The sequence below is a fragment of the Doryrhamphus excisus genome, chromosome 17 (genome assembly GCF_030265055.1).
Source record: "Doryrhamphus excisus isolate RoL2022-K1 chromosome 17, RoL_Dexc_1.0, whole genome shotgun sequence".
NCBI classification, from domain to species: Eukaryota; Metazoa; Chordata; class Actinopteri; order Syngnathiformes; family Syngnathidae; genus Doryrhamphus; species Doryrhamphus excisus.
Window position 1 is genome coordinate 14,992,580 of NC_080482.1, and position 12,978 is coordinate 15,005,557.

At 32.1% G+C, this 12,978-nt stretch overlaps 1 protein-coding gene across 2 annotated transcripts in view; it reads right to left on the reverse strand.

Annotated features, from left to right (window-relative positions):
• dyrk1b (dual-specificity tyrosine-(Y)-phosphorylation regulated kinase 1B) overlaps positions 1 to 12,978 on the reverse strand; it is an 82,730-nt gene that overhangs the window by 4,910 nt on the left and 64,842 nt on the right. For both annotated transcript variants that reach the window (XM_058054085.1, XM_058054084.1), the window contains exons 3-10: positions 11,678 to 11,797; positions 9,289 to 9,477; positions 8,100 to 8,247; positions 7,859 to 8,008; positions 3,481 to 3,617; positions 1,120 to 1,266; positions 890 to 1,030; positions 620 to 740 (exon numbers count right to left, since the gene is read on the reverse strand). In XM_058054085.1, the coding sequence (XP_057910068.1) occupies positions 620 to 740; positions 890 to 1,030; positions 1,120 to 1,266; positions 3,481 to 3,617; positions 7,859 to 8,008; positions 8,100 to 8,247; positions 9,289 to 9,477; positions 11,678 to 11,797 (1,153 nt within the window). The remainder of the gene's footprint in view (positions 1 to 619; positions 741 to 889; positions 1,031 to 1,119; positions 1,267 to 3,480; positions 3,618 to 7,858; positions 8,009 to 8,099; positions 8,248 to 9,288; positions 9,478 to 11,677; positions 11,798 to 12,978) is intronic.

Below are 12,978 nucleotides of genomic sequence, written 5' to 3' on the forward strand. Positions count from 1 at the left end.
TGCTCCTTTTCAGATATGTGTAGTAATGAGGTGTTATGCGTGTGTATGTATGTATATATAAATAGATATTGTAAGTGTATTGTATTGTAAGTGTATTGTATTGTAAGTGGGGCGGCACGGCGGTCTGGTGGTTAGTGCGCAGACCTCACAGCTAGGAGACCAGGGTTCAATTCCCACCCTCGGCCATCTCTGTGTGGAGTTTTCTCCGGGTACTCCGGTTTCCTCCCACATTCCAAAAACATGCTAGGTTAATTGGCGACTCCAAATTGTCCATAGGTATGAATGTGAGTGTGAATGGTTGTTTGTCTATATGTGCCCTGTGATTGGCTGGCGACCAGTCCAGGGTGTACCCCGCCTCTCGCCCGAAGACAGCTGGGATAGGCTCCAGCACCCCCGCGACCCTCGTGAGGAAAAAGCGGTAGAAAATGAATGAATGAATGAATGTATTGTAAGTGTATATGTGAGAAACAATAATGTACATAGTACATAGTACATAGTATGCATGTCTGAAATAAATTAAGAAGAAAAAAAATAAACATGGAATTTCCCTGACTCTGTTTCTGCAACAAACGTGTCCCCTGTAGGGGTGCGTAGCATTTGACGTGAGGTGGTGCTTCACCTTTAAACTTCAGGTAGTCACAGGGGGCGTGTCCCGGCTCCCCTGCTCTCCGCCCACCAGGACCCCCGGTCTCCACACCCAGAATCTCGTGAAGACGCCGCGTGGCTGGGGGCTTGTACTCCTACAAAGACGCACACACGGAAGAAGTCACGCTGGTGATGATGTACAGTAAATCTAAGAGTGAATGTCTTAGAGAAGCAACGCCGTCCATCTTGCTTCCCTTATGGAATAAGTCTCGTCTAACGTAGCAGGGAGAAAGGTCTCACATACCTTCTTTATGTCTTTGTTCTTCTTCACCGTCCACAGCCCGTCTGATAGCTTGTCAAAATACTTCCTGGCTTTAGGAGCTGCATCTAGCATGTGACTGGGAGGGACCCCCAGCACTTCAACAATCTTGTTCATTTGGTCAACCTAAACACAAAAACATCACGGAACATCATGGAACATCATCATGGAACACAAGGAAGAGTCGTAGTGTTGACACCAGGGAGCATGCTGACCTCGTTGGAGCCACTGAAGAGAGGTTCGCCTGTGTGCATCTCCACCAGGATGCATCCTAGAGACCACATGTCGATGGCAAGGTCATATGGCATTCCCAAAAGAACCTCAGGGGAGCGGTAAAACCTGCTCTGGATATACTGGTAGATCTGATGGGAGGGCGAGAAGAAGGTGGTGTTACTTCACCTACTTCACTGCGACCTAGCTCAATACAAAAGTATTTTCCATACTCAAGCCTGGGCTATGATACCAACCAAAAGCACCACACGTCTGGATATGGAACGCTTACAGACATACACAACAGTACCATTCAAAACCAATGCCTAACCCACAAGGTATGCTGGGTAACCTCCTGTTGGAGAAGTGTGCCTTGGGGATTGTAAATGTGAGCCTTTATTTCCATATAGTTACATCAAAGGTGTCCCAAGTGTGGGTTTTTTTTTATTAGTCCGCAGCACATTCTACAAATATAACTGATGAAAGCAAAAATGAAAACAACAGCAGCAAAAAATGAAAAATCAGAAGCAATTTTGAAGTCTTGATATGAGTCATTTTAACAACAAAAAGTTGAAATATTCCAGACAAAAAGTCATTTTAAGGGGCAAATTAGAATGCAAAAATCTTAGGGCTAACACGACAAGAATAAACCCAAAATATCATGTGAATAAAGTCAGAATTAAGAATAGCATGGAAAAACAGCTGTAATATTAGGAGAATAAAGTTAAAATATTCAGAGAAAAGTATTCTTCTAGAGGGAAAAAAGTCACAAATGTGGAATATGATGATGACAAATAATGTCATTTAAGTAGCATATAGCTAAAATATTTTATTTAAATCATAATACTATGAAAAACAAAAAAAAACAAAAATAAAATAATGTCATTTAAGTAGCATATAGCTAAAATATTTTATTTAAATCATACTATGAAAAAAAAAAAAAAAATAATAATGTCATTTAAGTACTATACAGCTAAAATATTTTTATTTAAATCCTAATACTATGAAAAACAAACAAAAAAAATAAAGTTGTAATTTTTAGAAATTTTATTTTGGAAAAAAGTTATATTATTGGAAATATATCAAAATATTATGGGAATAAAGTCAGAATATTATGAGAAGAATATTTACAAGAATGATGTAAAAATATTACAAAAGCAGATTCTACAAATATAACTGATGAAAGCAAAAATGAAACAACAGCAGCAAAAATTGAAAAATCTGAAGCAATTTTAGCTAGAATGAAGTCTTGATATGAGTCATTTTAACAACATAAAGTTGAAATATTCAAGACAAAAAGTTATTTTAGGGGACAAATTAGAATGCAAAAATGTTAGCACTAACATGACAAGAATAAACCCAAAATATCATGTGAATAAAGTCAGAATTAAGAATAGGATGGAAAAACAGCTGTAATATTAGGAGAATAAAGTTAAAATATTCAGAGAAAAGTATTCTTCTAGAGGGGGAAAAAGTCACAAATGTGGAATATGATGATGACAAATAATGTCATTTAAGTAGCATATCGCTAAAATATTTTATTTAAATCCTAATACTATGAAAAACAAAATAAAAATAAAAATAAAATAATGTCATTTAAGTAGTATACAGCTAAAATATTTTATTTAAATCCTAATACTATGAAAAACAAACAAAAAAAATAAAGTTGTAATTTTTAGAAATTTTATTTTGGAAAAAAGTTATATTATTGGAAATATATCAAAATATTATGGGAATAAAGTCAGAATATCAGCTGTAATATTAGGAGAATAAAGTTAAAATATTCAGAGAAAAGTATTCTTCAAGAGGGGAAAAAAGTCACAAATGTGGAATATGATGATGACAAATATTGTCATTTAAGTAGCATACAGCTAAAATATTTTTATTTAAATCCTAATACTATGAAACCCCCCCCCCACAAAAAAAAATAATAAAGTTGTAATTTTTAGAAATGTTATTTTGGAAAAAAGTTATAATATTATAGGAAATATATCAAAAATATTATGGGAATAAAGTCAGAATATTATGAGAAGAATATTTACAAGAATGATGTAAAAATATTACAAAAAAACATTGGAATATAAAGAGAAAAAGTCATAATTTTATGAGAATTATGACTAGTAGGCATTTTTGTGATGCAAATGTATTATGCTTTTGAGAAGCCAAACTATTTACTTAATTGCCCTCAGCACCGAAATCCGACCACTTCCTGCACAGGAAGTGGGAAGTTGCTGTTGATGGACTTCAGTCTATATTCACCCAATATTACGGGACTAAAGTTCTTCTATTATGAGCAAAGCATTCCCACAAAGAAGAGTGAAATAGGATGGTTTGGTGATAGTCATAGTTAGGTCATAGTTGCTCACCCTCTGTCCCAACTGGCAGGAGGATCCAAAGTCAACGATCTTGATGGCAGATCTCTTGGGATTACACAGCAGGATGTTCTCCGGCTTTAGGTCGCAGTGGATGATTGACAGTTCTGGAGTGGCTAGGAATAATAATGCTGTGGACAAAAAATGATTTGTAGTGTTAGCATTATAGGGATTATAGGGATGCTATTTCATATCTAGAGGGCTTTAATAATGTTAAAACATATATTTAGAAGGCAGGAAACAGGTTTTCTATGTATTACATTGTGTAATAGGAGTGTAAATGTGACTATAGGGGTGTTATTTAATGCCTAGAGGGCTCTATTAACTTTATAAAGCATAATTACAAGATGGTAAACAGGGTTTTTTATGCCTAATATGTCTTATTTTCTCTGATGATGTCTACTATAATGGGTAATAGGAGTGTAAAGGTGATTATAGGGATGCTATTTCATGTCTAGAGGGCTCTAATAATGTTAAAAAGCATATTTACAAGGTGATAAACAGTTTTTTTTATTCCTAATATGTCTTATTTTCTCTGATGATGTCTACTATATTGGGTAATAGGAGTGTAAAGGTGATTATAGGGATGCTATTTCATATCTAGAGGGCTCTAATAATGTTAAAAAGCATATTTACAAGGTGACAAACAGTTTTTTTATTCCTAATATGTCTTATTTTCTCTGATGATGTCTACTATATTGGGTAAGGAATGTAAAGGTCATTATAGGGATGCTATTTCATGTCTAGAGGGCTCTAATAATGTTAAAAAGCATATTTACAAGGTGATAAACAGGTTTTGTTTATGTTATTTTCTCTGATGATGTCTACTATATTGGGTAATAGGAGTGTAAAGGTGATTATAGGGATGCTATTTCATATCTAGAGGGCTCTAATAATGTTAAAAAGCATATTTACAAGGTGATAAACAGGTTTTCTTTATTCATAATATATCTTATTTTCTCTGATGATGTCTACTATATTGGGTAAGGAATGTAAAGGTGATTATAGGGATGCTATTTCATGTCTAGAGGGCTCTAATAATGTTAAAAAGTATATTTACAAGGTGATAAACAGGTTTTTTTTATTCCTAATATGTCTTATTTTCTCTGATGATGTCTACTATATTGGGTAAGGAATGTAAAGGTCATTATAGGGATGCTATTTCATGTCTAGAGGGCTCTAATAATGTTAAAAAGCATATTCACAAGGTGATAAACAGGTTTTTTTTATTCCTAATATGTCTTATTTTCTCTGATGATGTCTACTATAATGGGTAATAGGAGTGTAAAGGTGATTATAGGGATGCTATTTCATGTCTAGAGGGCTCTAATAATGTTAAAAAGCATATTTACAAGGTGATAAACAGTTTTTTTTTATTCCTAATATGTCTTATTCTCTCTGATGATGTCTACTATATTGGGTAATAGGAGTGTAAAGGTGATTATAGGGATGCTATTTCATGTCTAGAGGGCTCTAATAATGTTAAAAAGCATATTTACAAGGTGATAAACAGGTTTTGTTTATGTTATTTTCTCTGATGATGTCTACTATATTGGGTAATAGGAGTGTAAAGGTGATTATAGGGATGCTATTTCATATCTAGAGGGCTCTAATAATGTTAAAAAGCATATTCACAAGGTGATAAACAGGTTTTTTTTTATTCCTAATATGTCTTATTTTCTCTGATGATGTCTACTATATTGGGTAAGGAATGTAAAGGTCATTATAGGGATGCTATTTCATATCTAGAGGGCTCTAATAATGTTAAAAAGCATATTTACAAGGTGATAAACAGGTTTTTTTTATTCCTAATATGTCTTATTTTCTCTGATGTCTACTATATTGGGTAATAGGAGTGTAAAGGTGATTATAGGGATGCTATTTCATATCTAGAGGGCTCTAATAATGTTAAAAAGCATATTCACAAGGTGATAAACAGGTTTTTTTTATTCCTAATATGTCTTATTTTCTCTGATGATGTCTACTATATTGGGTAAGGAATGTAAAGGTCATTATAGGGATGCTATTTCATGTCTAGAGGGCTCTAATAATGCTAAAAAGCATATTTACAAGGTTATAAACAGGTTTTGTTCATGTTATTTTCTCTGATGATGTCTACTATAATGGGTAATAGGAGTGTAAAGGTGATTATAGGGATGCTATTTCATATCTAGAGGGCTCTAATAATGTTAAAAAGCATATTTACAAGGTGATAAACAGGTTTTGTTTATGTTATTTTCTCTGATGATGTCTACTATATTGGGTAATAGGAGTGTAAAGGTGATTATAGGGATGCTATTTCATGTCTAGAAGGCTCTAATAATGTTAAAAAGCATATTTACAAGGTGATAAACAGGTTTTTTATTCCTAATATGTCTTATTTTCTCTGATGATGTCTACTATATTGGGTAAGGAATGTAAAGGTCATTATAGGGATGCTATTTCATGTCTAGAGGGCTCTAATAATGTTAAAAAGCATATTTACAAGGTGATAAACAGGTTTTCTTTATTCATAATATATCTTATTTTCTCTAAAGATGTCTACTATATTGGGTAAGGAATGTAAAGGTGATTATAGGGATGCTATTTCATGTCTAGAGGGCTCTAATAATGTTAAAAAGCATATTTACAAGGTGATAAACAGATTTTTTTAGTCCTAATATGTCTTATTTTCTCTGATGATGTCTACTATATTGGGTAATAGGAGTGTAAAGGTGATTATAGGGATGCTATTTCATATCTAGAGGGCTCTAATAATGTTAAAAAGCATATTCACAAGGTGATAAACAGGTTTTTTTTATTCCTAATATGTCTTATTTTCTCTGATGATGTCTACTATATTGGGTAATAGGAGTGTAAAGGTGATTATAGGGATGCTATTTCATATCTAGAGGGCTCTAATAATGTTAAAAAGCATATTTACAAGGTGATAAACAGGTTTTTTTTTTATTCCTAATATGTCTTATTTTCTCTGATGATGTCTACTATATTGGGTAAGGAATGTAAAGGTGATTATAGGGATGCTATTTCATGTCTAGAGGGCTCTAATAATGTTAAAAAGCATATTTACAAGGTGATAAACAGGTTTTGTTTATGTTATTTTCTCTGATGATGTCTACTATATTGGGTAATAGGAGTGTAAAGGTGATTATAGGGATGCTATTTCATATCTAGAGGGCTCTAATAATGTTAAAAAGCATATTTACAAGGTGATAAACAGGTTTTCTTTATTCATAATATATCTTATTTTCTCTGATGATGTCTACTATATTGGGTAAGGAATGTAAAGGTCATTATAGGGATGCTATTTCATGTCTAGAGGGCTCTAATAATGTTAAAAAGCATATTTACAAGGTGATAAACAGGTTTTTTTATTCCTAATATGTCTTATTTTCTCTGATGATGTCTACTATAATGGGTAATAGGAGTGTAAAGGTGATTATAGGGATGCTATTGCATATCTAGAGGGCTCTAATAATGTTAAAAAGCATATTTACAAGGTGATAAACAGGTTTTCTTTATTCATAATATATCTTATTTTCTCTGATGATGTCTACTATATTGGGTAATAGGAGTGTAAAGGTGATTATAGGGATGCTATTTCATATCTAGAGGGCTCTAATAATGTTAAAAAGCATATTTACAAGGTGATAAACAGGTTTTTTTTTATTCCTAATATGTCTTATTTTCTCTGATGATGGCTACTATATTGGGTAAGGAATGTAAAGGTCATTATAGGGATGCTATTTCATGTCTAGAGGGCTCTAATAATGTTAAAAAGCATATTTACAAGGTGATAAACAGGTTTTGTTTATGTTATTTTCTCTGATGATGTCTACTATATTGGGTAATAGGAGTGTAAAGGTGATTATAGGGATGCTATTTCATATCTAGAGGGCTCTAATAATGTTAAAAAGCATATTTACAAGGTGATAAACAGGTTTTCTTTATTCATAATATATCTTATTTTCTCTGATGATGTCTACTATATTGGGTAAGGAATGTAAAGGTCATTATAGGGATGCTATTTCATGTCTAGAGGGCTCTAATAATGTTAAAAAGCATATTTACAAGGTGATAAACAGGTTTTTTTATTCCTAATATGTCTTATTTTCTCTGATGATGTCTACTATAATGGGTAATAGGAGTGTAAAGGTGATTATAGGGATGCTATTTCATATCTAGAGGGCTCTAATAATGTTAAAAAGCATATTCACAAGGTGATAAACAGGTTTTCTTTATTCATAATATATCTTATTTTCTCTGATGATGTCTACTATATTGGGTAATAGGAGTGTAAAGGTGATTATAGGGATGCTATTTCATATCTAGAGGGCTTTAATAATGTTAAAAAGCGTGTTGTGGAGCATACCTGTACAGAGCTGCTGTGCAAATTTCCGTGTGAGATTGAGGGAGACCCCTCTGAAGTTGGTGTTCCTCAGCAGATCATACAGATTGTAGCTCAACAACTCAAACACCAAACATAGGTGATTCCTAAACATAAAGTGACGCTTCAGGTGGACTACACAAGGAAGAGAAAGAGAGCCAAGAGAGGGGTGAAAGTTAAGCCATGTAGTGACTTGCAGGAGTTCCCGTGATGTTTTCCAGCTCACCTATGTAATATTTCATCTCAGTGTCATGCTTGTTCATGAGCTCCAGCAGGCGAAGTTCAATCTGTGCCTGGTTGAGAAATGCCTTTTTGTTCTTGATGATCTTGATGGCCACCCATTCCTGCTCGTGGTGGTCGTAGGCCTTCACCACCTGCCACATGTTGACAACAGCACACGGCATCAGCTTCATCTCCTGAACTTCCTCATCACAACCAACATTGGACATTGTATACATTGTATATAATACCTTTCGTACCTTTAATACTCGTCATGACGTCATGACCTCAAGTGCTAGCTACAGTATCTTCACAATAATAATTATCGGAAATATATCAAAATATAATGGGAATAAAGTCAGAATATTATGAGAAGAATATTTACAAGAATGATGTAAAAATATTACAAAAGCACATTCTACAAATATAACTGATGAAAGCAAAAATGAAACAACAGCAGCAAAAACTGAAAAATCTGAAGCAATTTTAGCTAGAATGAAGTATTGATATGAGTCATTTTAGCAACATAAAGTTGAAATATTCAAGACAAAAAGTTATTTTAGGGGGGAAATTAGAATGGAAAAATGTTAGGGCTAACATGACAAGAATAAACCCAAAATATCATGTGAATAAAATCAGAATTAAGAATATGATGGAAAAACAGCTGTAATATTAGGAGAATAAAGTTAAAATATTCAGAGAAAAGTATTCTTCTAGAGGGGGAAAAAGTCACAAATGTGGAATATGATGATGACAAATAATGTCATTTAAGTAGCATACAGCTAAAATATTTTATTTAAATCATAATACTATGAAAATTTATTTTTAAATAATTTCATTTAAGTAGCATACAGCTAAAATATTTTATTTAAATCCTAATACTATGAAAAACAAAAACAAAAAATTTTAATTTTTGGAAAAAAGTTATATAATCAGAAATATACCAAAATATTACAGGAATAAAGTCAGAATATTATGAGAAAAATATTTACAAAAATATTACAAAAAATATATTAAAAACTTGTTAATAAATATTTATAATTTATTTATAATATATTTTATTTATAATATATAAAAATATATAATAATATAAGAAATATACAATAATCTAAAAAATATATAAATATAAAGAATATAAAGAGAAAAAGTCATAATTTTATGAGAATTGAGAAATGAGGTGTTTCCTCTCCCCTCACCTGACCAAAAGAGCCCTTCCCAATCAAGGAGTCGATCTCATAGCGGTCCAGCCACTTTTCTCCATTTTTGACGATGTAATCATAATTGTCGTCATCGTAGCCATCGTTGTAGACTTTTCTCTCCTTCTTAGTACTGCTGTCTTCAGGAGGGACCTGCTGGGCCCGCCGCTTCTTCTTAGTGTAATACACCTGCACATGAACAATGATCTTATTAGACAGCCTTTCGTTCATACTGGTGGCCTCTAAAGGGCTGCCCGGGAGCCTTTTATACTGGCCAGTAATTTTACAAGAATAAAGTCAAAATATGAAGTGAAAAAAGTGGTAATTTAACAGGAAAAAGTAGTCATTTTAGGAGAATAATATTGTAATATTATGAGGAAAAATAATGTCCTTTTAACATGATTGTAACAAATGTTGAAATATTACAGAAAAATACTTTTTTTAAAGACTAATATTATTATAAGCCACAAACTAAACAAAATAAAGATGTACTCCTTGGGAAAATGAAGTGGGGGGATAACTTATAATATTTGGAAAAAACGGCAGTAATTTTACAAGAATAAAGCCAAAATATGAAGTGAAAAAAGTGGTAATTTAACAGGAAAAAGTAGTCATTTTAGGAGAATAATGCAAGTTTATGAGGAAAAATAATGTCCTTTTAACATGATTGTAACAAATGGAGAAATATTAAAGAAAAATACTTTTTAAAAAGACTAATATTATTATAAGCGACAAACTAAACAAAATAAAGATGTACTCTTTGGGAAAATGAAGTGGGGGGGATAACTTGTAATATTTCGAAAAAACAGCAGTAATTTTACAAGAATAAAGTCAAAATATGAAGTGAAAAAAGTGGTAATTTAACAGGAAAAAGTAGTCATTTCAGGAGAATAATATTGTAATATTATGAGGAAAAATAATGTCCTTTTAGCATGATTGTAACAAATGTTGAAATATTAAAGAAAAATACTTTTTTAAAAGACTAATATTATTGTAAGCAACAAACTAAACAAAATAAAGATGTACTCTTTGGGAAAATGAAGTAGAGGGGGTAAATTATAATATTTGCAAAAAACAGCAGTAATTTTACAAGAATAAAGTCAAAATATGAAGTGAAAAAAGTGGTAATTTAACAGGAAAAAGTAGTCATTTTAGGAGAATAATGCAAGTTTATGAGGAAAAATAATGTCCTTTTAACATGATTGTAACAAATGTTGAAATACTAAAGAAAAATACTTTTTTTAAAAGACTAATATTACTATAAGCAACAAACTAAACAAAATAAAGATGTACTCTTTGGGAAAATGAAGTAGAGGGGGTAAATTATAATATTTGCAAAAAACAGCAGTAATTTTACAAGAATAAAGTCAAAATATGAAGTGAAAGAAGTGGTAATTTAACAGGAAAAAGTAAACATTTTATGAGAATAATGCAAGTTTATGAGGAAAAATAATGTCCTTTTAACATGATTGTAACAAATGTTGAAATATTACAGAAAAATACTTTTTTAAAAGACTAATATTATTATAAGCGATAAACTAAACAAAATAAAGATGTACTCTTTGGGAAAATGAAGTGGGGGGATAACTTATAATATTTGGAAAAAACGGCAGTAATTTCACAAGAATAAAGTCAAAATATGAAGTGAAAAAAGTGGTAATTTAACAGGAAAAAGTAGTCATTTTAGGAGAATAATGCAAGTTTATGAGGAAAAATAATGTCCTTTTAACATGATTGTAACAAATGTTGAAATATTAAAGAAAAATACTTTTTTAAAAGACCAATATTACTATAAGCCACAAACTAAACAAAATAAAGATGTACTCTTTGGGAAAATGAAGTGGGGGGGATAACTTATAATATTTGGAAAAAACTGCAGTAATTTTACAAGAATAAAGTGAAAATATGAAGTGAAAAAAGTGGTAATTTAACAGGAAAAAGTAGTCATTTTAGGAGAATAATGCACGTTTATGAGAAAAAATAATGTCCTTTTAGTAGTATAAAATTGAACTACTAAAGAAGAATAAGTGGCAATATTGCAGTAGAGTAAAGTTGTATGGGGGAATAATTATAATAATGAAAATAAAAAAAATTAAGTCATTTTTGGATAATTAGGGAAAAATATTTTGGGAACAAAGTACAAATACTACAAGTATTGAGAAGAAGAGAGTAGAAATATTTCTAAAATAAATAAATAAATAAAAAAGAACAAAGATTTATTGATACAGTAGTTTATATTTGGGCTCTGCTTGATGCATTTTTGTAGTCTTCAAAAAAAAGAAGTGCTGCTCCGTCATTTTCTTTAGCCTTGTATTGTTTGAAGTATTTAAGGAAGGAGAGGAGAGAGTGTGCACGGCTTCCACAAAGCTCGGTGCTGAGCGAGTCGTACCTCATTGATGTGCTTGTAGGTTTTGATGAGGTCTACCGAGAGCTTCCTCAGTGGGGCAGTGGCAGGGTCTCTGAAACTAGGGGGGATCCTCCGCTGGAGTATGGTCATATCAGACAGCACCTATGGAGAAGAGCCACAGACACGTTACACGCTGTTTTTGCCGACATATTGTCAACATGGTGACACACGTGATAACATTATTTATCCTTTACTAAAAACATTTCACCATCAACTATCCGCTTTCTTGTCTTCTTCGGGTGAACAAATGTACTGGAAAACTTCCCAGGACACTTTCCAAGGAATACATTTTGTGTGTTAGTTATACAGAAAAAAAACCCATCAGGGCTCTACACTAAAAACAAAAATGACTTGCCCATGGGGAATCCTTAAGGTGACAACTACTTGCCCGAACTTGCCCCATGTAAAATGAAGGTGATAAACAGGTTTTTTTTATTCCTAATATGTCTTATTTTCTCTGATGATGTCTACTATAATGGGTAATAGGAGTGTAAAGGTGATCATAGGGATGCTATTTCATGTCTAGAGGGCTCTAATAATGTTAAAAAGCATATTTACAAGGTGATAAACAGGTTTTTTTCATTCCTAATATGTGTTATTTTCTCTGATGATGTCTACTATATTGGGTAATAGGAGTGTAAAGGTGATCATAGGGATGCTATTTCATGTCTAGAGGGCTCTAATAATGTTAAAAAGCATATTTACAAGGTGATAAACAGGTTTTTTTCATTCCTAATATGTGTTATTTTCTCTGATGATGTCTACTATAATGGGTAATAGGAGTGTAAAGGTGATTATAGGGATGCTATTTCATGTCTAGAGGGCTCTAATAATGTTAAAAAGCATATTTACAAGGTGATAAACAGGTTTTTTTTATTCCTAATATGTCTTATTTTCTCTGATGATGTCTACTATATTGGGTAATAGGAGTGTAAAGGTGATTATAGGGATGCTATTTCATATCTAGAGGGCTCTAATAATGTTAAAAAGCATATTTACAAGGTGATAAACAGGTTTTTTTAATTCCTAATATGTCTTATTTTCTCTGATGATGTCTACTATAATGGGTAATAGGAGTGTAAAGGTGATTATAGGGATGCTATTTCATGTCTAGAGGGCTCTAATAATGTTAAAAAGCATATTTACAAGGTGATAAACAGGTTTTTTTCATTCCTAATATGTGTTATTTTCTCTGATGATGTCTACTATAATGGGTAATAGGAGTGTAAAGGTGATTATAGGGATGCTATTTCATGTCTAGAGGGCTCTAATAATGTTAAAAA